The 26,692-nt window shown below is 46.6% G+C and overlaps 1 protein-coding gene across 3 annotated transcripts in view; it reads right to left on the reverse strand.

Moving 5' to 3' along the window:
- Positions 1–26,692, reverse strand: part of SLC23A1 (solute carrier family 23 member 1) — a 38,328-nt gene that overhangs the window by 10,570 nt on the left and 1,066 nt on the right. For 2 of the 3 annotated variants that reach the window (XM_028722145.2, XM_028722144.2), the window contains exons 2-11: positions 23,389–23,508; positions 19,153–19,310; positions 18,954–19,042; positions 17,549–17,616; positions 13,203–13,384; positions 9,792–9,912; positions 6,741–6,897; positions 5,223–5,370; positions 4,959–5,064; positions 2,468–2,597 (exon numbers count right to left, since the gene is read on the reverse strand). In XM_028722145.2, coding sequence (XP_028577978.2) covers positions 2,468–2,597; positions 4,959–5,064; positions 5,223–5,370; positions 6,741–6,897; positions 9,792–9,912; positions 13,203–13,384; positions 17,549–17,616; positions 18,954–19,042; positions 19,153–19,310; positions 23,389–23,508 — 1,279 coding nt within the window. Of the gene's footprint in view, positions 1–2,467; positions 2,598–4,958; positions 5,065–5,222; positions 5,371–6,740; positions 6,898–9,791; positions 9,913–13,202; positions 13,385–17,548; positions 17,617–18,953; positions 19,043–19,152; positions 19,311–23,388; positions 23,509–23,602; positions 23,783–26,692 lie in introns of all 3 variants that reach the window. The other variant, XM_028722147.2, reaches the window with a different exon arrangement.

Below are 26,692 nucleotides of genomic sequence, written 5' to 3' on the forward strand. Positions count from 1 at the left end.
ATGCTATCTAGGTTTGCCATCGCCTTTCTCCCAAGGAGCAGGCGTCTTTTAGTTTCATGACTGCTGTCACCATCTGCAGTGATCATGGAGCCCAAGAAAGTAAAATCTCTCACTGCCTCCATTTCTGTGTTTTATAGTCATCCTTAATTTTTTAGTATTGCTTAACTTAAATGGAGCGGACAGTTTTGCTTTCCTTCAGGAGACTGTTGCTCTGCCTCCGGGTAGCTGGCAAAATAAAATACAGCTACGTCAGATTTGGAAACATTTTTGTGTGTGTGTTCTGAGAGAGAATATTAAAGTGGGAGAAATAATATTGACAAATCTCCTTTAATATAGATGCTTTCCTAATAGTTTTGCTTTTGTGTTTTTAGCTTGGGGAGTCTCTGAGGTGTTCTTAAACTGCTACAGCATTGCTTTTTGTCAAAACTATGCAAAACACACTTCACTCTTCACTTTAATTTAATAGTCCTCATGTGGCCCCCTCTAAAACTTTTATTCAGATAAATGTGTATTCTGGAAAAAGAGGAGGGCAACCTCAGACCTAATATCTGAAAGGCTGGCAGGGAATCAAACCGTTGCAAGCTTTTACTTTGTTCAGGTTCAGCTGTGGTTTAAATTGTGCTTTTGGCTCTGCTTGAATTGATGCTTTTGAATTCTGGTGCTGGAGGAGACTCTTGAGAGTCCCATGGACTGCAAGAAGATCAAACCTCTCCATTCTGAAGGAAATCAGCCCTGAGTGCTCACTGGAAGGACAGATCCTGAAGCTGAGGCTCCAGTACTTTGGCCACCTCATGAGAAGAGAAGACTCCCTGGAAAAGACCCTGGTGTTGGGAAAGATTGAGGGCACTAGGAGAAGGGGATGACAGAGGATGAGATGGTTGGACAGTGTTCTCGAAGCTACCAGCATGAGTTTGACCAAACTGCGGGAGGCAGTGGAAGACAGGAGTGCCTGGCGTGCTCTGGTCCATGGGGTCATGAAGAGTCGGACATGACTAAACGACTAAACAACAACAACAACAACATCAACAGTGAAACAAAGGCTCCTTCACTGCCTTGGCATAGGTGAACTAAGTTTGTTATTGACAACTGAGCTGCCAGACATTCCTCCCCTTATTGCAGGGGCTTGAACTAGATGACACTCAGGACTCCTTCCATCTCTACAATTAATGATTCTATGATAAGGGCTGGAGGGAGTTGTAGCTGAAAACATCTGGACAGGACCAGGTTGGGGAAAACTACAGCATCTTAAAAAGCAGAGACATCACATTGCCAACAAAGGCCCGTATAGTTAAAGCTATGGTTTTCCCAGTAGTGATGTATGGAAGTGAGAGCTGGACCATAAAGAAGGCTGATCGCCGAAGAATTGATGCCTTTGAATTATGGTGCTGGAGGAAACTCTTGAGAGTCCCATGGACTGCAAGAAGATCAAACCCATCCATTCTGAAGGAAATCAGCCCTGAGTGCTCACTGGAAGGACAGATCGTGAAGCTGAGGCTCCAATACTTTGGCCACCTCATGAGAAGAGAAGACTCCCTGGAAAAGACCCTGATGTTGGGAAAGATGGAGGGCACAAGCAGAAGGGGACGACAGAGGACGAGATGGTTGGACAGTGTTCTCGAAGCTACCATGCTCTGATCCACGGGGTCATGAAGAGTCAGACACGACTAAACAACAACCAACAACTGTCATTAAAATCCTGGTCATGACTAAAAACACAAAGCTATTTCCACATGACTTCTTCTTCTTCTTCCTCGGCAATCACTTGTAGCTGAGTGAGATTGTCTTCCATGAACATGGCCTTGACAGTGAGTCCATAAGTGATTATGGAGGCCAATTCTGGATCCTTCCACAGTGGGGGCACAGGTTTCTAGGCAGGAGTTGATCACAGTGAGGCTTTGCCAAGTGTACCTTCCTCTTAGCACATTTCTCTATTTTGTCCTGAGTTTGAGCATCTTCAAAGTCCATGACACCTTTGGTAAAGGCTGCTCTCCAACTGGAGCGCTCACAGGCCAGTGTTTCCCAGTTATGCTTATACAGTGGTACCTCAGGTTAAGAACTTAATTCGTTCTGGAGGTCCATTCTTAACCTAAAACTGTTCTTAACCTGAAGCACCACTTTAGCTAATGGGGCCTCCCGCTGCTGCCGTCTGTAACCTGAAGCGTCTGTAACCCGCGGTACCACTGTATTACATTTTTTTTAAAAAAAGATTTGCCTTGAGAGTGTCTTTAAACCTCTTTTTGTTGTCCACCGGTATTTCGCTTTCCATTCTTAAATTGGGAATAAAGTGGTTGCTTTGGAAGATGATAATCAGGCATCTGAACAATATGACCAGTCCAACGAAGTTGAAGAATCATTGCCACACAACTACAAGTAAGTGACTATATTCTATAGGTTTTCTTGCTATATTTATAAGAAATAATAATATCCTGCTTACTGCATTTTGCACAGCAGAATAAAGGTAACTTACCAAACAACGTGCAGAACATCCCTCCAAGGATTGGGTCAGGGAGGGAGGCAAACAAAGCTGTAAATTTGCCAATGGTTCCCAAAATGAGCATGATTCCAGCACCGTACTGTACCACTCTCCTACTGCCTACCTGTATAGGAAGAGCAAACACACGAGTAACAGCCAGTTAATCATATGTTCGTCCTTCACAATATTGTTATTCATCTCCATGTCTGCTTCCCATATTGCTGCAGGGAGAAGCGGGTTCTGTTGCATCTATTTATTAGTGTTGTACTGTTAGGTATCCCTGCCCGTACGGGCCAGTCTTGCCAGACTCTAGGGTTGTGCGCTCATCTCACTCTATAGGCCGGGAGCCAGCGCTGTCCGCAGACACTTCCAGGTCATGTGGCCAGCGTGACATAGCTGCTCTGGCGATCCTGCACCAGCGCAGCACACGGAACGCCGTTTACCTTCCCGCTGGTAAGCGGTCCCTATTTATCTACTTGCACCCGGAGGTGCTTTCGAACTGCTAGGTGGGCAGGCGCTGGGACCGAACGACGGGAGCGCACCCCGCCGCGGGGTTTCGAACCGCCGACCATTCGATCGGCAAGTCCTAGGTGCTGAGGTTTTACCCACAGCACCACCCGCGTCCCGTTGTACTGTTAGCTAGACTATTAATGTCTCCAGGACAAGAGAATTTGCAATTCTTTGGTATAGTACCTGACGACTATAGGCTTTGCCCTTTCAGTCGGGTTTCTAACTGTCATAAGAGATCATTAGTCCCATGTTTTCATGAGCAAAGTGAGATTTTAAGCTACAATCCTGTGCACACTTACCTGGAAGCAAAGGTAAAGGTAAAGGTAAAGGGACCCCTGACCATTAGGTCCAGTCGTGGCCGACTCTGGAGTTGCGGCGCTCATCTCTGTTTATTGGCCGAGGGAGCCGGCGTACAGCTTCCGGGCCATGTGGCCAGCATGATTAAGCTGCTTCTGGCGAACCAGAGTAGCACACAGAAACACTGTTTACCTTCCTGCCAGAGTGGTACCTATTTATCTACTTGCACTTTGTGCTTTCGAATGGCTAGGTGGGCAGGAGCAGGGACCAAGCAACGGGAGCTCACCCCGTCGTGGGGATTCGAACTGCCGACCTTCTGATCGGCAAGTCCTAGGCTCTGTGGTTTAACCCACAGTGCCACCTGCACCCTTACCTGGAAGTAACTCCCCTTGAATTCAGCCACCTAAGCTATGTGCCTTTAAATTCTGCATGTGAAGCTGACTTATAACAGGTCATATGGAGGAAAGTTGACATGGTGCCCTCCAGATATTGCAGGACTTAAGCTCCCATCATCCCTGACAATCGAGCATGTTGGCTGCAGATGATGGCAGCTGGAACCCAACAGCATCTAGAGGCTACCTCTCAGCCAGGCCTCCAGCCCAGCACTCTCTGCTCCAGCAAACAGCAGCACTCCCGGGTCTCGGGAAGAAAATGGGAGTCTCGCCTCTCCTTTCATCTCCTGCAACTGACACCGGAGACGCCAGGGATTGTACAGGTGGGGCAAATCTTTCTGTTATGTACTGAGTTGAACAGGATCCAAAATGCAGCAGTCTGATTGGTCCTAGAACAATAGGATCCAAAATGCAGCAGTCTGATTGGTCCTAGAACAATAGGATTCAGAATGCAGCAGTCTGATTGGTCCACAGGAGCCACCCAATCCAGCTCCAGGTGGAAGTGAATCCGCAACCTGATTGGCCTACAGGAGAATCCCGGAATTAGCCAATCACGTGGGGCCCATTGTGTAAATAATGTATATAAAGCAGACATTCTGGGGGAACTTCCATTCCTCCTCACCACTATGAGCTGAATAAAGAGCATGAAATCCACTCTCAACTCCGAGTATATTTCACTTTCAATGGACAATCTTGGCACCAGAGCTACACCTGTAGAACCACTGGTGCAAAAAAACGATCTCTGTAGGAGAGCCCATTCATTCACATATAAAAGTTCTGATGAATGCTTCCTGATGTTCTGTCCTTACCGCAGGGGTAACTCGGCCAGAGACGAAGGGAGCTATAGTTCAGTGGCCTCTGAAAAGCCACAGCTTCTCTGCCCCCTGACTTAGTTTATACAGTTTATAAAGATGTTAAGGACCTCTGCCAACCTTAGATGGACCAACAGTTTGACCTAGTCAATGGGAGCTTCCTCGTCTTCCTAACTCTGCACCCACTGGAATAATCCCAGGATTCCATGGGAGGCCGTCACGTACGTGAAATCAAAGTAACCAGAAGCCCAAACTAGGATGGGACTGGAAGATCAAAACCTGCTGCTGATCTTGCCCAGGTGCCAGAAACTGGGAGCCTCGTACTGCTTCTGGAGCGGAGGAGAGAAGCAAGCAGCTGCTGCGTTCAGCTCCGGCAGATGTTCCCGACTCTCCTCCCAGCATAGCCCCAGGAACCGTGACTGGCAGAAATCCAGCAAGAAACAGAAGGCGCCATCAAACATCGCAGGGTGGTACCTTGGTGATGCCCAAGACGCCGATGTTCGGGCTCGAGGAAGTAGAACCATTGCCAGTGCCCAGCAAACCAGCAATGATACAAGAAATTCCCTCTGTAAAAATGCCCCTGAGAAGGGAAGAGAAAGAGAAAGAGAAAATAACTCCAGTTATTGCATTAGGTTTTCCGCATGCCTACCTCCAACAGTGCCCCGGCTACTGAACTACCATTCCCTGAGGCAATGCGTCAATTATCCATGCAATGCAAGGAAGCTGCATGTCTCCTACCTGTTAATGGCATGCACAGGTGGAGGTGGAGCACCTGCAAGCCTAGCACAAGCATAATAATCGCCAATAGACTCAACGATCCCACACAAGGTTGCGCTGAACATGCCCAGCACGGCGGCAGCTGTCACTGTGGGGATGCCCCACTGGCCTAGAGTGAAGGGGAGCAGCTGTTAGCAGGAGACGAACGTTGCCTTCACTTTAACACTGAATAATAACAGCAGCAATAATCACAATAAATTTTATTATTTGCCCCAGCCACTCTGGGCGGATTCCAACAAATATAAGAGCATAATAAAACACCAAACATTCAAAACTTCCCCATGCAGGGCTGCCTTCAGGTGTCTTCTAAAAGTTCTTTATCTCCGTGACATCTGATGGGAGGGCGTTCCACAGGGCAGGTGCCACTACCGAGAAGGCCCTTGGTATAACCTCAACACTTTATTCCTCATCCATACCACATCAACTCTCTCACAGATTAACCCACACAATCCTTTATACCAGGCCAGTCCAACACGCGGCCCTTGAGGGCATTTTTGACGGCCTTCAACAACATTTGACCCACCCCACCCTTGCAACCTTCCCCTTGCTGTTTACCAAGCTTGGGGAAGGACGTGTGAGGGCTCTGACAGGGTCCTAGAATCCGCCTGCCTCCTTCCCAAAACCTAGCTAGGGATATATCCTATAACCCTTTTAAAATGTGCCTCTTTCCTGGGGGGCTGTTATTGGGTTGTTGTTTTTATTCTGATTATATATGTTGTGATCTTTTCTGTGAACTGCCCTGAGACCTCCGGGTATATGGCGGTATATAAACTCAATCAATTATTATTAATAAATAACAACAACAACAACAACAATGGCTAGCACTTAGTGAGTATGTGTGAAGAGATAGACTCATGAACTTTTGGACTCTTCCCCCATAGATGCAGCAATGGACTATCCTGAGGGCTGTGGCTATGGGGGTTGTTCTAATGAGGTCCTGCACATCATACATTTGGGATGCAGGTGGCGCTGTGGTCTAAACCACTGAGCCTCTTGGGCTTGCCAATCAGAAGGTTGGCGGTTCGAATCCCCGCAATGGAGTGAGCTCCCATTGTTCAGTCCCAGCTCCTGCCAACCTAGCAGTTCGAAAGCACGCCAGTGTGAGTAGATAAATAGGTACTGCTCTGGCGGGAAGGTAAACGGCGTTTCCGTGCGCTGCTCTGGTTCACCAGAAGCAGCTTAGTCATGCTGCCCACATGACCCGGAAGCTGTCTGCAGACAAACGCCGGCTCCCTCAGCCTATAGAGCGAGATGAATGCACTATTCCAGAGTCGTCCGCGACTGGACCTAACAGTCAGGGGTACCTTTACCTTTTAACCATCCAGGGGTCCTTTGCCTTTTACCTTTACATTTGCCAATAAATCCCTACTCAGCTCTGAAGCTTACTGGGTGATTTTGAGCCCACGGCTCTACCTTGTTGTTGTGAAGATGGAGAGATGGAGAAGCAAGAGTTGGAAGGGAATATCCATCGTTACTTACAAGGGTAAGGGAGACGGAACCACGGTGCAATGGATATTATTTCTCCTCTAGCGTCTGTTCTGGCCTTGAATCCATAGGCATCTACATCACGAGGAAATACATCTGTCACTGTCAGAATGTAACACAGCAGCCAGACCACCAAGATGGCCAGAATGATCTGAAGAGGAAACAGATATGGCAATGGTACCCACTGCTTTCACTGCCCTAACTTGCCACACACCTACAGCCTTAGAGCGGATCCTGTGAACGTTTACTCAGACGTAAATCTTGCCAAGTTCAATGAGACTTACTTCTGGGAAACTGGACAGGATTGCAGCCTGAGTAATTCAAAGGGGGGAGGGAAACAGGAGCGTAACCTTTCTGCTTTGCTATAGTCGCTACATATGCCTTTCCCAGTTAGTAGCTGTACTGAATTTACATAATTTTATTTATGTGCGGTGGTTGTTTTAATCTCTCTCTCTCTCATATGTGATTGTTTAAACCATGGGTAAGCAAACTAAGGCCCGGGGGCCAGATCCGGCCCAATCACCTTCTCAGTCTGGCCAGCGGACGGTCCGGGAATCAGCGTATTTTTACATGAGTAGGATGTGTGCTTTTATTTAAAATGCACCTGTGGGTTATTTGTGGGGCATAGGAATTCATTCATTATTATTTTTCAAAATATAGTCCGCCCCCCCCATGAGGTCTGAGGGACAGTGGACCAGCCCCCTGCTGAAAAAGTTTGCTGACCCATGGTTTAAACTATTTTTATACATGTAACTGTTGTAAATCACGCTGGGTTGCCTCAGGGGAAGCAATCCGTAAATTAAATAAAAGTCTTGGCTCGTTCCATTTTGAAATTATTTCTGGTATCCAAGATGAGAAGACTCCAGAGAGGCTGTTGAATTATACAACCCACAGGTTAGGGTCCTTTCAATATGACATGCGTGCTTGCAATAAACGTGCTTCAATTTTTACCATCATCCATAGCACAGAATCCAAACATTGCTTCTCTTGAAATTGCATTTTCCTAGCATCCATCCTGCTACATTTTGTCACTGGGAACATTAGATTCTTCCCTGAGACAGCTTTTTCAGCACCACTGCGATTGCTGTGAGGAACGGGGTTGTGCAAGTTCACAAGCCCCCTATTCGTCATTCCGAGCGACACTGTGACCATCAACACAATTAATTCCTCACTCACAGCATTCGCCGCATGTCAACCCTTTCATTTCTTTTTATTGCGTGAAAATGGAAACGCTCCGTTTTTCTTTGCCCTCGAGCCAAAGTAAGCTCTCGATAGAAACAGAGAGAGAAGTTCCCTTCCTAGTTTCACATCTGTGTCTTGCTAAGGGTTTAGCTACATGTTCTATGCATTTGCAAGATAAGCATGAGCCCGGGACCCCCATGACTGGGGAAACAGATGGGGAAAGTGGCAGGAAACGGAAGAGTTAAATCCTGTCCCTTTTTTCCAGCTCCAAATGAACAATTTGGCCTTCTGGTGTTAGGTGTGGGGTGGAAACTGTTTTGTTTCTGTGTGTTGCCACTGTGCAGTGCTTGGAGTCACAGGACTCTGTTTACATTCCAGAGATTCCATACTGCTGGAAGTCTCACGGAAGACAGGAGACGGATGTGATGTTTACTGGTTTCCTGTTCCTTTGTTTTTCAGTTGCTCTCTGCTCTCACAGAGAGAGGATGTATTTATTTTCTGTCTGTGTAGCTTAGTAATAAAACTCTTAGCATGTAGCTCATATTTCTCGTCACTTCTGCTGCTTTGAAACTCTGCGGAATGGGAACGTGCTTGGAGCCTTATTAGAGGCTCAGGTCGTTAATTATCGTCGGAGGGCGATTTCGGAGGAGCTCGGTTGAACGCAGGTTCCAACAGAAACATCCTCTTCGGACGAACTGACATCTGTGGCAGGCCAAATCTGGCCTGCAGACAGGAGGTTCCCCACATCTGTGATCTAGGATATGGTAGGGGTGGTATATAGCAGATTTCCTTGGAGGGATGCTGACAGTGGACAGCTTAAGCCAGTGAGGCACTGAGGAGAACCAAACCGTCTCCTCTTTCCCCATCCTTCTCTCTTTCTGCCACTCCTCCTCTCTCCCTCTTTGCTGGTGAAGGGATATTTCATTCTCGCCAGGTGATTTTCATTGATACTCGGCCCAGAATCCCTGAAGGAGCGTCTCCACCCCCATCATTCTGCCCGGACACCGAGGTCCAGTGCTGAGGGCCTTCTGGTGGTTTTCTCACCGTGAGAAGTGAAATTACAGGGAACCAGGCAGTGGCACCCACCCTGTGGAATGCCGTCGAACCAGATGTCAAGGAAATAAACAACTATCTGACTTTTAGAAGACATCTGAGGGCAGCCCTTTTTAGGGAAGTTTTTATGTTTGAGCCTTTATTGTGTTTTTCATGTTCTGTTGTGAGCCGCCCAGAGTGGCTGGGGAAACCCAGCCAGATGGGTGGGGTAGAAATAATAAATTATTTTTATTATTATACTCTGTTGAGTTCCCTTGAACCAGTCATTTACTCTGAGCTTAAAACTATCCCACAGGTGGTAGGGAAGCCATATTTTGAAGAGCAAAAAAAAAAAAAAGAGGACACATTTGTAGACTTCTGCTTTTAGCTATGGATCGCTATGACGACTCTCATTTTACATGCCTATGAAAATGAGGATGTGTCCTGGAAAATAGAGGACATTTGGTATGTTGTTTTTGGAATTAAAAGGCGCAGTCAGCTTAAACCTTCCAGTGATGGACCAGAGTGAAGACTTGCTCAATCCAGTCTGCCCACAAAGGCCATGACTAGCCGATTCAAATAAAGAATTTTGGCGGGAAGTCCCACAAGCCGGGAAAGAACTCCTCCGTGTTTGGGGGGGGGGCTGAGCCAGGCCGCAACAGCCTCCCACCTAGAATTCAGGTAAGTGAACCTTATATACTACCCTGAGGTTGTTTTTTGGAATTAAAATGTAATAACTACCATAGAACAAGCCCTTGGATAATGGAGTGAAATCATCAAAATCTGACCAGACCGTGACCATTGTAAGTTTTTCCTATTGACCTTTCTTACCGGGAACATCTTGAAGATCTGAATTCGGAACACAGTGCACCCTTGTCCCCATTTGTAGCCGGGGAGGAGAAAAGACACGTTTCGTAGGTACTGAGCAAACAAAATGATTAAGAAAATCGACCTGTTCAAAAGAGAAAAAGGCATCGTGAAAAGCGGAGATCAAGAGCAATCAGGGAACAGAAACATTAGAACCAATTCACACAACTTCAAATTGCACATCTTTTGCTACTGTTAAGGATTCAAGAACATCAAGAACATAATGTTATCCGTGCAATTTTGACTTCTACGTTTTCAAAAACAAAAATTGGCATTGCTGGCAGCGGCAAGTCACATGAACTAGCCTCGAATCTGTTCTGGATGGAGAAATTTAACAGCACTGGAACAGGATTTGGCCTTATAAAGTGATTTGTGCTTAGGAATTACAACTCTGCAGCTGTTCTGTTCCTTTGCGGATTTGATTTGTTCTTTCTCCACAAGCTGAAAAATTAGTGCAGTAGAGTCCCTAATGTCCCTCTGATTTTAATCTGACACTAACACCCACTGGGCCCATCACCTCCTGGCAAATAGAAGGGGAAGAAATGGAGGCAGTGAGAGATTTTACTTTCTTGGGCTCCATGATCACTGCAGACGGTGACAGCAGTCACGAAATTAAAAGACGCCTGCTCCTTGGGAGAAAGGCGATGGCAAACCTAGACAGCAGAGACATCACCTTGCCAACAAAGGTCCTTATTGTTAAAGCCATGGTTTTCCCAGTAGTGATGTACGGAAGTGAGAGCTGGACCATATAGAAGGCTGATCACCAATGAATGGATGCTTTTGAATTATGGGCTGGAGGAGACTCTTGAGAGTCCCATGGACTGCAAGAAGACCAAACCAATCCATTCTTAAGGAAATCAGCCCTGAGTGCTCACTGGAAGGACAGATCCTGAAGCTGAGGCTCCAAGACTTTGGCCACCTCATGAGAAGAGAAGACTCCCTGGAAAAGACCCTGATGTTGAGAAGACTGAGGGCACAAGAAGAAGGGGACGACAGAGGACGAGATGGTTGGACAGTGTTCTCGAAGCTACAAACATGAATCTGACCAAACTGAGGGAAGCAGTGGAAGACAGGAGTGCCTGGTGTGCTCTGGTCCATGGGGTCACGAAGAGTCAGACACGACTAAACGACTAAACAACAACAAACACCCACAAACCTTCTGTTTCAGTGTGTCTGAAGAAGTGTGCATGCACACGAAAGCTTCTACCAAGAACAAACTTAGTTGGTCTCTAAGGTGCTACTGGACAATTTTTTTATATATTTCGACTGCATCAGAACAACACGGCTACCTGCCTGAATCTAGACCCACAACCCTGAGATAGTTGACCCACATGGCAGTAATAATTCATGTCTAATAATCTCAGAATACCTAGTTTGCTCTGGATTGTGCCCAGTATATTTATGATCTGTTTTTATTTTCTGATTTTACAAAGATTTTATGTCACAGTGGAATATATATCAGGATTTAATTGATATATTATCGGGTCAAAGCTGACGTACCAGAGAAACACATTTTGGAATTTAAATAATTGTCAAAGCAGTAGCTAGAAAATCTTATATTATTCTGTGACCTTTTCCTTTATCTCTCCCTTTCGAACGACATCATTACAACTAACATATCAGTGAGCACTTTACACATTTCATATAAAACTGAGGATCAAGTAGGAAATGCTCCAAAATTAGATGCATAATCACACACAAGGGAATTGGCCCGGCAGTCGAACGACTTGATGAGGAAGTCTTTCGGCAACTGGCTAGTTTGTGCATCTGCAATTTGTTGCTTTTGAGATTATGCAGTACATTGGTTTAATAACAGCTTAGTTTATGAACAACTTGGATTAAGAACGCTGCAAACCCAGAAGTAGGTGTTTTGGTTTGTGAACTTTGCCTTGGAAGCAGAACTCCTGTTGAGAGTCTTCCATTTGTAAATTGAGTCCCCCGCTGCTATGGGAAAGCACACCTTGGTTTAAGAACGCTTTGGTTTAAGAAAGGACTTCTGGAATGGATTACGTTCATAAACCAAGGTACCACTGTAGTTCTGCAACTCTACTCTTGCGTCAATTTGAAATTCTGCAGTACTGAAAAAGTGGTGCTTACGACTTCCGCTTGAGGCGCCATGGAAGATGGCTGACAATACCATCGCTCCAGCTCCCATGGGGTAATTAAAGGCTGAGATGGGAGTAATCAGCCTCCCAAATTCTTCCTGGTGTAAGGGAAGGTGCAGTCTCATCCGCGGATGCCCAATAAACCACCCCCGAGTTCGTAAAGAAGGAGGGGGTGGGGCACTGGATGGAAAGCCCCCAAGGGAGTTCGGATCTCCTGGACGCTGTCCCCGCGAGCGCACCAAGTTCCATTTCTTAAGATGAAAAACTGGATTTAAGTTTTGGACATGCTTCGAGTGAGGAGGGGGGAATTAATCTGCCAATTAAGCCAGCCACTGAGGCGCCAAGAGTGATGGAGAGGAAGAAAGAATAACATCTAAGTTGGTATGTTGGAACGGAATGGAAAAGGGGGGGGGGTAAAGCCTTTTTTACTATGATTTATTACAATACCTAACACACACACCCCAGAAGAACCGTTTACATTATTTACAGCAAGTGAGATTAGAAAATATAAACTGTGTGGAAACAACAATACTGTATAATTAAAGCTTTTGTTTTTTGAATTGCTTGGAAGGAGATAAAAGACCCTCCAAATATTGATATTAGAAAGAAGCAGGATCTCGTTAGCCGCTGGAGAGACTTCAAAAAACTTTGGGCGGACTCTAAGACCGAGCTGCAGAGATAAATAGTCACAGGGAGAGGTGAGCTCTTAATTTGTTATTATATCTGCACTTTAAGTCCAATTTGGCAAATCTCCTCTGGAAAGGCTAATGTTTGATGCAACCGGTCTGGGCAAATTAATGAGCAAATGCCTAGATTTGATTTGATTTGATTTTTTCGGAACTGAGAAAAGATGGCGTCTGCCAGCAGCGAAATGACTTTTGGATTGATTTGGCATAAACACTAGCATGTGAGGAGACACCGCAACAATAGGAGAGTCAAGATACAAAATTCACACAGAAACACATCATTGCTTACTTCAACTTGCCTGTGGAAACAACTCAGAGGCCATGAAAAAAGGAAGGTTAACAACAGGAAGATTTAAAGGAACTATTGGAAACTCAAGGCAGTAGAGACATAAGATGATTAGAGCCCGCCCCCCCCCCCGAACTTGAAGCATGGGAAGTCCCAATAAAAATTTATAATTTGGCAGAATATTTGGACTATATGATATGTATTTGTATTATTTGGAATATTTAATGTGATTTGATTGGATTGTTAAAATGGAAAATTTAATAAAAAATTATTATTATTTTTTTAAAGTGATGCTTACAGTGCTGCAATGCCCCAGTGCGATCCCGCTCTGTCGCCGGCAGCTTGGAACACGGACAGCCCAATTAAGGAGACGGTGGGAGTGACGGTGAGGGGCCCAATGTAGTTTAGCATGGCCCCAGGGAGGCCCACCAGACCAATGACCACCTCAACCAGGCTAGAAACGATGATTGCTCCTTGGATCTATGGGAGAAAAGAGACACAACGTGGATCAGGTCACGTTTCACCACAGATACTAGTATTGGCGACAAGAAATGTGGGAATGTGGCGTACAGCTTCTGGGTCATGTGGCCAGCATGACTGAGCCGCTTCTGGTGAACCAGAGCAGCGCATGGAAACGCCGTTCACCTTCCCGCCAGAGCAGTACCTATTATCTACTTGCACTTTGATGTGCTTTCGAACTGCTAGGCTGGCAGGAGCTGGGACCGAACAACAGGAGCTCACCCCGTCGCAGGGATTCGAACCGCCGACCTTCTGATCGGCAGAGTTCATTCCCCTGTATATTGCAGGAAGCTAGATGGTAGATTCGTTTGAATCTCTTGTGTTAAGCAATCCAGACTGGCTTATCCATATTGGATTGTTCCTGGTAAATTCCCCTTTATTCCCTCTTCAAAGAATAAGGACACAACAGTCTTCTCTTAAAAGTAGTTAGAAGTTTACTTGCATTCAATTCACAGTATGATCCTGAAAGCAGGCTTTAGCTTGTAGTTACAGAAGAGTGTGGGTTCATCCCATGTGGTGAATGAGCTCATGCAGACAGCAATAGCATCAAGAGGGAACAAGGCGAAAAAGCGAAAGGAGGAGGGGAAGATGGCTGCGTGGCCAGCCCTTTTGTAGGGTCTGCCAGGGTCACGCCCATCTATCTAGTCACACACAGGGAGAAGATGCTCCAGACCAGGTATGACAGGAAGTCCTCCTGGCTGGAGTAACATTCCCCTGTGTGTCCACTCTGGGCAAACAGGAAATGTTGTATTTGACTGCTCTTGTGATATTACCGGTACATCCCACAAGAAAATCCAGATTCTGTGATGGGGATGCATTATGCAAGTTGATAACATCTGCAGAAATTGACTTAGTTTGTAGACCTCCTTCAGGTTGCATAATTCTTAATTGAATTACAAATTTGATTTTCCTCCTTGTTTGGGATCACTTAGGCTGCAACCCTTATCTTGTGCTTTTGTTTTGTATTTTTATGCATTTCCCTGAGATCGCCAGATGAAGGATGGCATGCAAATTTAATAAATAAATCTTTTTTTTAAAAAATAACCCTTAATGCAAGCTTGCAAAGGTGTGCAGCCTAAGGCTACAACCTTACACACACATTCCCACATTGGAGTTACTTCTAAATTAACATGCATAGGATTGCACTCATAGCCTCTGATCTAGAAACTTTGACTTGGAGGAGGAAGCACCTGCATTTCGTCCCCATGACACTAGCAAAATATATTCCACTGAATTACCGGTATATCAGGGAGTTTGAGGTTCTCCAGTTGGAGAACAGATCCCAACAGGTCCAGCCAGTGTGGCCAATGGTCAGGAATAATGGAAGATGTCATCCAACATGTGGAGAGACATTGGTTCCCAGTTCCTGAATTACAGTTAGGTATTAATTGTATTTCAATAATAATAATAATAATAATAATAATTCGTTTGTTTATTATTTATAACCCACCTATCTGGCTGGGTTGCCCCAGCCACTCTGGGCAGCTTCCAACAGAATACAGTGGTACCTCAGGTTACAGACGCTTCAGGTTATGTGATTTCGGGTTACGCACTGTGCCAAACCCGGAAGTATCAGAACGGGTTACTTCCAGGTTTTGGCGCTTGCGCATGCGCAGAAGCACTAAATCACGCTTTGCGCATGCGCATAAGTGCCGAATCGCAACCCGCGTGTGCGCAGACGCGGCACTGCGGGTTGCGAACATGCCTCCCGCACAGATCACGTTCGCAACCCGAGGTTCCACTGTATAAAACATCTAGAACAGGAGTAGGCTAAATGGCGACCTCCAGACGTTGCAGGTTAAGCCTCTTACTATACAATATCATTGTTCATGCTGGCTAGGGCTCATGGCTACATCTTGGCTACCCCTGATTTAGATCACGAATAAGACAAAGGTGCTGGTGCAGCAGGGGGCAGATACCGAAACCACTTTTTCTTGACTCCTTTCACTGGGGACATTCCCAGGGGAACTGAAGGAGGCAGTGGTGCGCCCGCTCTTAAAGAAAACATCATTAGATCCTTTAGATCTATCCAATTACCGCCCGGTTTCGAATCTTCCGTTCCTGGGTAAGGTGATTGAGAGAGCGGTTGCTGAACAGCTTGGTGGGTTTCTGGATGAAACATCAGCTCTGGATCCATTCCAGTCCGGCTTCCGCGCTGGTCATGGGACCGAGACGGCTCTGGTTGCCCTAACAGATGATCTTCGTAGACAGCTGGATCGAGGCGGGTCGGGGCTGCTGATTCTTCTAGATCTGTCAGCAGCTTTCGACATGGTCGATCATGAACTTCTGGACCACCGCCTTGCCGACGTGGGGATCCAGGGCACAGTCCTTCAATGGCTGCGCTTGTTTCTCTCTGGTCGGGGACAGAGGGTGGCGCTTGGGGGGGAATTGTCATCGCGCCACTCCTTGGTATGTGGAGTACCTCAGGGTGCGATACTCTCCCCGATGCTTTTCAACATCTTTATGCGCCCCCTCGCCCAGCTTGTTCGGAGTTTTGGGCTGGGTTGCCATCAGTATGCTGATGACACCCAACTCTATCTGTTGATGGATGGCCATCCTGACTCGGCCCCAGACACACTGACCAGATGTTTGGAAGCTGTGGCTGGATGGTTACGTGGGAGCCGGTTGAAGCTAAATCCTTCGAAGACAGAGGTCCTGTGGCTGGGACGGGGCGATATGGGATTGGGGGGGCAACTCCCATCTCTTGCGGGGGCGCAATTAGTGCCAGCACCGTCCGTTAAGAGTTTGGGTGTAATCTTCGACACCTCCCTTTCCATGGAGGCGCAGATTGCAGCTATAACAAAGGCGGCATTTTCCCATCTCCGCCAAGCTAAGCAGTTGGCTCCTTACCTCTCTCGCCCTGACCTAGCCACTGTGATCCACGCGACGGTCACCTCCAGACTGGATTATTGTAACTCGCTCTACGTGGGGCTGCCCTTGAGACTGACCCAGAAACTCCAGCGGGTGCAGAATGCTGCAGCGAGACTCCTTACGAGGTCTTCGCTGCGAGATCACATTCACCCGGTGCTATACCAGCTGCACTGGCTCCCGGTGGAGTACAGGATCAGGTTTAAGGTGCTGGTTTTAACCTTTAAAGCCCTATACGGCTTAGGACCCTCGTACCTACGGGACTGCCTCTCCTGGTATGCCCCACAGAGAAACTTACGGTCTTCAAATAAAAACATCTTGAAGGTCCCAGGCCACAGAGAAGTTAGGCTGGCCTCAACGAGAGCCAGGGCCTTTTCGGCTGTGGCTCCAATCTGGTGGAACACTCTGTCACAAGAGACCAGGGCCCTGCGGGACTTGACATCTTTCCGCAGGGCCTGCAAGACAGAGCTGTTCCACCAGGCCTTTGGCAAGGGCACAGCCTGACTCCCTCCTTCGGCAATCTTTGTGGAGCTCTGGCCCAGTAGCTGCCAGTGGCTTGAATTAATTAATTTTAGAATGAATGATTTTAGAGTGTTGTTTATGCTGTACTTTTGTACTGTTTTATTGTTGTTAGCCGCCCTGAGCCCGGCTAAGGCTGGGGAGGGCGGGATATAAATAAAATTTATTATTATTATTATTGTTAAGAAAATTAAGCCTGCAAAGGCAAAAAGGACTCCGTTGATAATAACTTAGCTTTCCTGCAAAAATATACCCCTGCCTGTTCTGGTTCAAGTTGTTTTTACTGAAAGATTTCCATGGATAACAAAGGTCCATGTAACATCTCTGTTTTCAATTCTCTACAGATTAGGCATTGTGATGTGGGTGGGGGGAGAATGGGGGTGGGGGTGGATAATGATCTTTCATTCTTTTGCATAGTGTATGTGTGGGGAAGGGGTTGTGTCAGCACCACAGCGCTGGGTTCTTCACCTATTCATTTATGTGCTTTCGTTGGCGGTGCGACACGTTGGCGAGCCCAGAGCGTGGCTGGTGGGTTGCATTCAACTGATTGCAGTGAGTTTTGTTTGTGCGTTTGAGGGAGAGGGGGGCCGATGGGTCAAATTAGCCTTATCGATTCATATGCTTCCGTTTTTGTTTAATATGGATTACTTCCTAATAACTCCTCGGCAATGAAATCCCAGGATCCGTGTTACTTTAGAGATGAGGCCCCTTCCTGGAAAAGGCTGCTGTTCAACTTACTTCTCTCATCCTCGGCTGCCAAATGTGGGACGTGTTTAAAGGTAACGTCCAGTTGCCATAGATCTCCCCTGCATAATGAGGCAAGAAAGGTCAACAGATAAATATAAGCACAAGGCCAGTAGAACTAAGCAACCCGTTTAATAGAGACCGAGAGAGAAAATGAAGCTTGTCAGCCAATTGCAGCAAAGACTTACGCTGTGTTACTCAACCCTTCTGAGGCAATTTCCACATGGTCAGCAATAAACACAATAAGCGCACAGTTGTTACGCGTTTGTTATATGCAATCCAACCACTTCCCCTTCCAAGTTTGTGCTTCTTGTTGTTTCCCGGTGCCAGAAACATAATATTTTTTTACACGGAGCACCGAACCCTTACCCATCCTCCCACTCTATCCCTGCACATTCACTGCTATAATAATTGCCGCATGAGATATGGTTGCAAGCTCTCTCTCTATTAGCAGAAATATGGAGTGAAATGCTGGTGAATTTTCAGCTCTTTTAAAAAGAGTTACAAACTGACGTGGACACTGAATTTAAGCTTGGAAAAGTGAGGATTTTAGTATTTATTGCATTTTAGTCACTTTTTAAAAACAAAAACTAACCCAAAGCAGCTAACAACACAGTACAAATATTAAAAACTAAAGATAACAATCAGAATAGGCGTAACTGAGAGAAATCGAAATTGACAGATTCACAGATTGACTATGCATTATGTTACCATCTTGGAAGCATGGTGAGGCCCTCAAATTATTCCTGTTCACTTGCTCTCCTCTCTACTTAAATCTCCCTTTGTGTAGAGATTTTCAAAAGGGATACATGACAAATCTGAAGAATCATCAATTGTGCAGGCTCTGTATGTTAGCCAGATTTAATACGTTTCCCTCGATGATAGTAAGAGGAAGATATTTAGCTCTCCCAGAAGCAGAGCATCTCTGCAAATGTAGTAAACAGGAACCTGATACTTTGGAGCATATTATCTTTTCTTGTGATTTTGGCAATTATGCCAGAAGACAATTATTAGAGGCCTTGCAACTCAACAGGCTCAATTCTATGCCACCAACAGTTCAGGACCTGCTCTCGGACAGGAACGATCAAACTACTTTAATAGTGGCTGAATTTTTGAGTGCTGTCCATGTAGAAAGACTGGGCCATTATAAAGAGATTTAGTGGTTCTTAATTAATCGGTGATGCGGTAGTGTTATATTGTATTATTTATGCAAATTGAATTTCTCTGGAGTTAGAGATCTGACTGGGACAAACCTTGTTATGCTGAATTTGTATTTTGCACAATTTGTATACGGCGTTTGTTTGATAATGTGCGGTTTGCTATGCCTAATAAAGGATTGACTTTTCTTATTCCTGTTCTATCTCCTCACAACCTTCAGGATGAAACGAGTTTGAATTACCTTCTGGAGGACATTTCCATTTCTCCAGGGCCAGAATAGATTTGGCGGGAACCAGGAACGCTAAGGCGCTGGCTTGAAACAGAGGCAGCCTGGATTGCCAAAAAGAAAGAGAGCGTGACTTGCCCCCATCAGCCTCCCACAACTTCCTTAAGTTCGCCGAAGGTGAGGTGGGGGAGGTGTGGAGCTGAGCAAAACATACCTAATTCCCACAGTGCTTTGGATAAGAGTCGTGATCCCTACGCAGCTGAAGATGGTACCAATGAGTTGGCTGATGGTGTATTGGTCCTTCCCTACGCACAGCGATTCTGCCAGTAGGAAGGGAACTGCGATGGTGCCACTGAAACATGTCAAGTAATGCTGGAGGGGGAGAATGGGAAGGAGGCTAGGTCAAAAGAGCACCTGATTAGACACATTCCCAAAATTTAAACCGCAGCTCAGTACTTCCGTATAAACCTACTCCGTATAAACCTACCCCTGGGATCTCATCCTCTGAGGCCTTTCTTCACGTGCCTCCTCCTCAAGAGGTCCAGAGGGTGGCAACATGAGAACAGGGCCTTTTCTGCAGTGGCTCCCCATTTGTGGAATGCCCTCCCCAGGGAGACTCGCCTGGTGCCCTCCTTTAGGCACCAGGAGAAAATGTTTTTCTTTAAGGCACCAGTCTGGAGGGACCCTTATGTGACTGACTGACTGACTGACTGTTCAAATTTGTATACCGCTGTCAGGGCCGCCTCAGGTCCCAGCTCACAAGAGACCAACGCCAAGTCCACTTTATTTACAGAAGTCTTTATTGAAGTACATTGTTTGTTCCACAGCCGAGGCGCGCAGCCCCACGTCTGTTACGCTTAGACCGCTGAAGTCCCCTCTGAATCAGTCCCGCCTCTACACCAGTTTAAGAGGCTTGTGCTAGTCCACCTCTTCCTGTCCTTCCTTTTCCGCAGGGTCTTTCTGCCCCCCTGGGTTCCTTCCCTCCTGGATTCCCCTGACGCTGAGTCCCCAGACGCCTGCTCCCCCCTCCTCCGTGCTTTGGGACCAGGCTCCTCCTCCGGGCTCTCCGCATTTCCGCGCGCCTCCACATTTGAACTTGGCGCGCGTTCGCTACCCCTGACCTTCCTCTTGACAGTTACACTACTCTCTGTACTACTCTCCGCCCCTTCCGGCAGGACGTCTTGCCCCGATCTCCTTCCCCTCTCTGCTTCCTGCTCTGCTCCGTGTGTCACACTGGGAACTCCACCCTCTTCACTCCGTTCCGGCTGGGAAGCCGGCCCCGATCTCCCACTCCCACTTGGGGTTCCCCTGCTGCTCCCCTGCTCCTGACGAGTCCCCCCTGTGGCTCCCCTTGGCCTGACCAGGGGCGCCCCCTTTTGGGAATCCTCCGATTCACTTGAGAGACTCATGGAAACCCTCAAGTCATTGTCATCCTCCTCCTCCTCGTTCCTGGATTCTTCCCCCTCGCTCTCAGTCTCCTCCCTCATCTGTGCCTCTCTCCCTGAACCCCTGACAACCGCCCTATACCCATAGATCTGAGGGTGGTTTACAACATAAAACGACAGTATTAGAATGCACAAAATGCACAATAAAAACAAGAACAGGCCTTTGGCTGATGAACATTCTATGTCCTTTTAAATGTGTTGTGGGGTTGAGGTTATAGGGTTGTTCTTGTTTTTATTGTGCATTTTCTGTTTTCTAATACAGTCATACCTCGGGTTGAATGTGCTTCAGGATGAGAGCGTTCGAGTTGTGCTCCGTGGCAACCCGGAAGTAACGGAGCGCGTTACTTCCGGGTTTCGCCGCTTGCGCATGCGCGGACACTCAAAATGACGTCATGCGCAGAAGCGCTGAAACGTGACCCGCACACACAGAGACGCGCGGACATGGGTTACGTTTGCTTCTAGATGCGAATGGGGCCTCGGAACGGATCCTGTTCGCATCTAGAGGTACCACTGTACTGTCATTTTATGTTGTAAACCACCCTGAGATCTACGGATATAAGGCAGTATACAAATTTGATCAATCAATCAATCAATCAATCACATAAGGGTCCCTCCAGACTGGTGTCTTAGTCCATGTGTATTCTGCCATGTGTGTTTTCTCTTTTGGGCTGTCGCTTGCGGATACCATTATTAGCAGATATAGGTCATGCATGCCTAAAAAATACCAATCGTCTTTTCCCAGGCTTTTTCCAATTCTTTATGTGTCTTTTCCCAGGCTTTTTCCAATTCTTTATGTGTCTTTTCCCAGGCTTTTTTAATATTAAAAAAGCCTGGGGAAAGACATATAAAGATTTGGAGAGAATGTGGGAAATGATTGTTGTTAAAAAAAACCATGAAGTTATGGTACTGAGATTGTATAGGACCTGGTGGACTTATAGAGCGAAAGACTTTGTCCCTGCAAGATCAGCCCATCCCTGTAGAAGGAAGAAGCCACCACCAAAGAAGATAAGATTGGGGGAAATTACCGTATTTTTCGCCCTATAGGACGCACTTTTTCCCCACCAAAAATGAAGGGGAAATGTGTGTGCGTCCTATGGGGCGAATGCAGGCTTTCGCTGAAGCCTGGAGAGCGAGAGGGGTCGGTGCACACCGACCCCTCTCGCTCTCCAGGCTTCAGGAAGCTATCTGCAAGCCTGCGGAGCCCGGCGGGAACTCCCACGGGCTCCGAAGGCTTGCGGATAGCTGCCTGCAGCCCGAAGCCCAGGGAGCGCGGCACTGTGCACCCCGGGCTTAGGGCAGCTATCCGCAAGCTTGCGGCACCCGGTGGGAGTTCCCGCCGGGCTCTGCAGGATTGCGGATAGGTGCTTGCAGCCCAAAGTCCGGGGAGCGCAGCACTGCGCACCGTGGGCTTTGGGCAGCTATCCGCAAGCCTGCGGAGCCCGGCGGGAACTCCCGCCGGCGCTGCAGGCTTGCGGATAGCTGCCCTAAGCCCACGGTGCGCAGCGGGCTACAGCGCCACGCTCCCCGGGCTTCGGATAGCAGGAAGCTCCGGGAGCGATGGCGAGGTTGAGCGCAACCTCGCCGTCGCTCCCGGACCCATTCTGGGGGCTGGGGTCGGGGGAAGCTCGGGCTTCCCCCACCCCCAGCCCCGCAAGCTCAGGGGGAAATAATTTTTTTTTCTTTATTCCCCCCCCCCCCAAAAAAAAATAAGTGCGCCCTATGGGCCGGTGGACCCTATAGGGCGAAAGATACGGTAATTAATGAACTATGCAGGACATAGTAATTAATTTGAAACCCAAGAAAAAAGAGGACACTGTCTTTTTTTTTTTAAAAGAAGAAATGTTTAAGGCATACTTTTTAAGGGTTGCGTATGGGTTTGTACATTAGTAAAACTTTTAAAAGTCACTTGTATTAAGATGAATAAGGTTTTAAAATTGGATTGTTAAGAATATAAGGCTTTATGGACGTGCATGATTAAGCTAATATAACCATGAGGGGGAGCGGAGGGAAGGCAACTGAGTTAAGATTTAGGATTTGAATTTATATATTTGTTTTGCTTTGCTTTAAATTTGTATTGTTGTTTCGATTTTTGTGGGTCTTTTGTTATTTTTGGGAAAATTAATAAAATGTTATCTTAAAAAAATTGTGAGATATCCAGATCACTCCTTTTAATAGCAAAAGGTGTCAGGTGATAGGACTGAAGCCAAAATGGAGCCACTGACAAATAATAGGGAGGTGTCCACACGCTCAAAGAAACCCCAAGGGTTTGCAGAAGTGCGAACATCTTTTTAAGCACACCTGGAGGGACCCCAAATGTCCAAATACCTCCCCTACAGTCCCGTTCAGTTCCTGATATCATGAAAAACACAACTACAATTCATAGAATCATAGATGCATAGAATTGGAGAATTGGAAGTCCAACCCCCAGCAATGTAGGAATATTCAACTGTCCTGTATGGAGATCCAACTTGCCACCTTGTTTGTGTATACAGCTGAAGTGTGAGTATGCACCCAATTTATCACTAAACCAGCAGCTGGAATTATAGGACATTATTTAGAATTTACATGGGCGGGGGGTTGGCACAGTGTCTTAGTTAACTCTGCACAGAATTTAAGTGATTAAAATGCATTTTAAATAAAGTACAGAGGGAGAGTCAAAAGGGAAGATCAAGGCAAACTATTCCATAGAAATCAACACTGTAAATCAACAAGGCCGATTATTTAATCAATGTAAACAATGAATGGAAAGTTATAGGCACCTTATGTGCCCCCCTAGTAACTTTTACTCCCTGTACTTTTGCAACAATAGTATTGCTAATGAGGCTACTATATCATATAACAAAATCTGAATACTTAACAGCTAGAGACCTTGATAAAGTGGTTTCAGAAACCAGCGAGAGACTTATTTGGAATGGGGGAATAAATAAAAGTCATGAGGAACAGCCAAGTTTCTTTGGCTCCACTCCTCAAAGCACGTCACAGGTGGAGCTTGATTACACCTTTACCTGAAATCCCAGCAGGATGCAGAGATACCAAGGTGGCGCATCTTCAATTCTATAGATCATATCAAAATCCTTCTGCTCAGGATATATTGGTGGTCTGGCATGGTTCCCATCTGCCTTTTGCTGGAAATAAAAGAAGAGGACTGTTAAGATACTAAACCAGGGATAGCTAACCAGGGATAGGTCCTCCAGCTGCGGACTACAACTCCCATCATACCTTAGTACCGACCATGGTGAGGGAAGTTGTAGACCATCACATCTGGAGGGAATCAGAGAGTGGAATGCAGGAAGAGTTTGTGTTCTGGCTTGAACCTGGTGCTGCTATGCTAATGCGCTGGGTGTGATCAAGGCAGATGGGCACATTATAGCCACATTCCAAGCCACATTCCAGATGTACCTGTGGGAGGGGGAACAGGACTTTGCAGTAGGAGGGGGACGGGGTGTCTGTGTTGGTTTGCCATTTCGTTGCTCTTCCAAGAAATCTCCCGCCTGGCAGAAATTGAAGCCAGACGAGGGGAAACAGACATTCACTTCCAGGTGAGGAGAGGCTGCCAGAAAGATCTTGCAAACAGGTATAGGCTTTGCTGATCAAACAATACTAGCTGTAACATTCCTAAAGGAATTCATAGTTCCGTCGAGGATCCCCAAATAGTGGAGAGCCATGGAATGACAGCCACATCAACGCAGCTTTGGATGAACTGTTTGAATCCATTATGAAATATACTCGGAGTCGAGAGTAGATTTCATGCTCTTTATTCAGCTCATAGTGGTGAGGAGGAATGGAAGTTCCCCCAGAATGTCTGCTTTATATAAATTACAGTATTTTTTGCTCTATAAGACTCACTTTTTCCCTCCTAAAAAGTAAGGGGAAATGTGTGTGCGTCTTATGGAGCGAATGCAGGCTGTGTAGCTATCCCAGAAGCCAGAACAGCAAGAGGGATTGCTGCTTTCACTGCGTAGCGATCCCTCTTGCTGTTCTGGTTTCTGAGATTCAGAATATTTTTTTTCTTGTTTTCCTCCTCCAAAAACTAGGTGCGTCTTGTGGTCTGGTGCGTCTTATAGAGCGAAAAATACATTATTTACACAATGGGCCCCATGTGATTGGCTATTTCCGGGATTCTCCTGTAGGCCAATCAGGTTGCGGATTCATTTCCACCTGGAGCTGGATTGGGTGGCTCCTGTGGACCAATCAGACTGCTGCATTCTGGATCCTATTGTTCTAGGACCAATCAGACGGCTGCATTTTGGATCCTATTCAACTCAGTACATAACACATTATATAAGCAATATTGCAGGTATGTGGTTATTGGTGGATGTGGATAGTGATGGGGGGGCTTTTTGCAATATTTTGGGGGCAAACCCATACAGGTACCTGCTTATACATAAAGATTATCAAGGGGGTGCCTCCTATGGGTGCCCTCAACTTCTGAAGTGAGCATGGTAGCTATCGGAGAGGGAGTGCCTTTTCAGTGGTGGCGCCCCAGTTGTGGGTTGCTTTTCCCAAAGAAGTTTGCCAGGCACCTACTTAACTGTCCTTTCTACATCTACTTATTTTTAGATGCAGTTTCAACTCTGCTGACCTGACTGTTTTATGCTGCTTTTTTCCATTTTTCTTTTTGCTGCTGTTAGCAGCACCAGAGGAACTACTCAAAGAGCTAGGAGCTTGACTTGAGACAAACAAAATGGAAAAGTACTCAAGTAGCACATGTTGTTCCACAGAGCTACAGCCCAGTACTTCTTTCAGTACTGGGCAATGTGCCCAGGAGTCCTGGGTTAAGTGCAAGAAGGTGGAGGCCAGAAAACAGTAAGTGTGGCAAGCCAGACCTCAGGGGAGACTGCAAGAGTTCAGCAATGAATGCTTTCTTTACCTGCCATCACTAGGGGTGCTTTGAGATGTGCACAGTTTAGCAGATCCAAATCACTGCTGTCCTTTTTTGAAAGCTGGAAGTGGAATAACAACTCTGATTCCACACCCTGAGAATCCAAATCACATCCTGTTGTTAAATGGGCTCTCTCTCATTAATAATAATAATAATAATAATAATAATAATAATAATAATAATAAAAATTGTTTATACCCTGCCCAGTCACTCTGGGTAGCTCCCAACAGAATATTAAAAACATGATAAAACATCCAACAGTAAAAACTTCCCTAAACAAGGTTGCCTTCAGATGTCTTCTAAAAGTCAGATAGTTGTTTATTTACTTGACAACTGATTGGAGGGCGTTCCACAGGGTGGGCGCCACTACCGAGAAGGCCCTCTGCTGGGTCCCTGTAACCTCACTTCTCACAGTGAGGGAACTGCCAGAAGGGTAGAGATGCTCCTTCAGGTATACAGTGGTACCTCAGGTTACATACGCTTCAGGTTACAGACACTTCAGGTTACAGACTCCACTAACCCAGAAATAGTACCTCAGGTTAAGAACTTTGCTTCAGGATGAGAACAGAAATCGTGCTCCGGCGGCACAGCAGCAGCGGGAGGCCCCATTAGCTAAAGTGGTGCTTCAGGTTAAGAACAGTTTCAGGTTAAGAACGGACCTCCGGAAAGAATTAAGTACTTAACCCAAGGTACCACTGTACTAGGCCAAGGCTGTTTGGGGCTTTAAAGGTCAGCACCAAGACTTTGAATTGTGCTCAGAAACATACTGGGAGCCAATGCAGATCTCTCAGGTCCGGTGTTATGTGGTCTCACCGGCCACTCCCAGTCACCAGTCTAGCTGCCACATTCTGGATTAGTTGTAGTTTACAGGTCACCTTCAAAGGTAGCCCCACGTAGAGCGCATTGCAGTAGTCCAAGCGGGAGATAACCAGAGCATGCACCACTCTGGTGAGACAGTCTGCGGGCAGATAGGGTCTCAGCCTGCGTACCAGATGGAGCTAGTAAACAGCTGCCCTGGACAGAGAATTAACCTGCGCCTCCATGGACAGCTGTGAGTCCAAAATGACTCCCAGGCTGCGCACCTGGTCCTTCAGGGGCACAGTTACCCCATTCAGGACCAGGGAGTCCTCCACACCTGCCCACCCCCTGTCCCCCCAAAACAGTACTTCTGTCTTGTCAGGATTCAACCTCAATCTGTTAGCCGCCATCCATCCTCTCTTTTCCCAATCCCTGCTTTGAGGTGGTTGTGGGTAGATTTTTATTGGGACCATTGTATGTGGGGAAAGGAGTAAACGCTCCCTTCCTCCAGTGCTCCCCCTTAGCATGAATCCCTGCCCCATCTGCCCCAGGTGCAATTGAGAGGCTGCAGAGTAAAGAAAATAAATACAGCAGTACCTCAGGTTAAGTACTTAATTCGTTCTGGAGGT

The sequence above is a fragment of the Podarcis muralis genome, chromosome 3 (assembly GCF_964188315.1).
Source record: "Podarcis muralis chromosome 3, rPodMur119.hap1.1, whole genome shotgun sequence".
Classification (NCBI taxonomy): Eukaryota; Metazoa; Chordata; class Lepidosauria; order Squamata; family Lacertidae; genus Podarcis; species Podarcis muralis.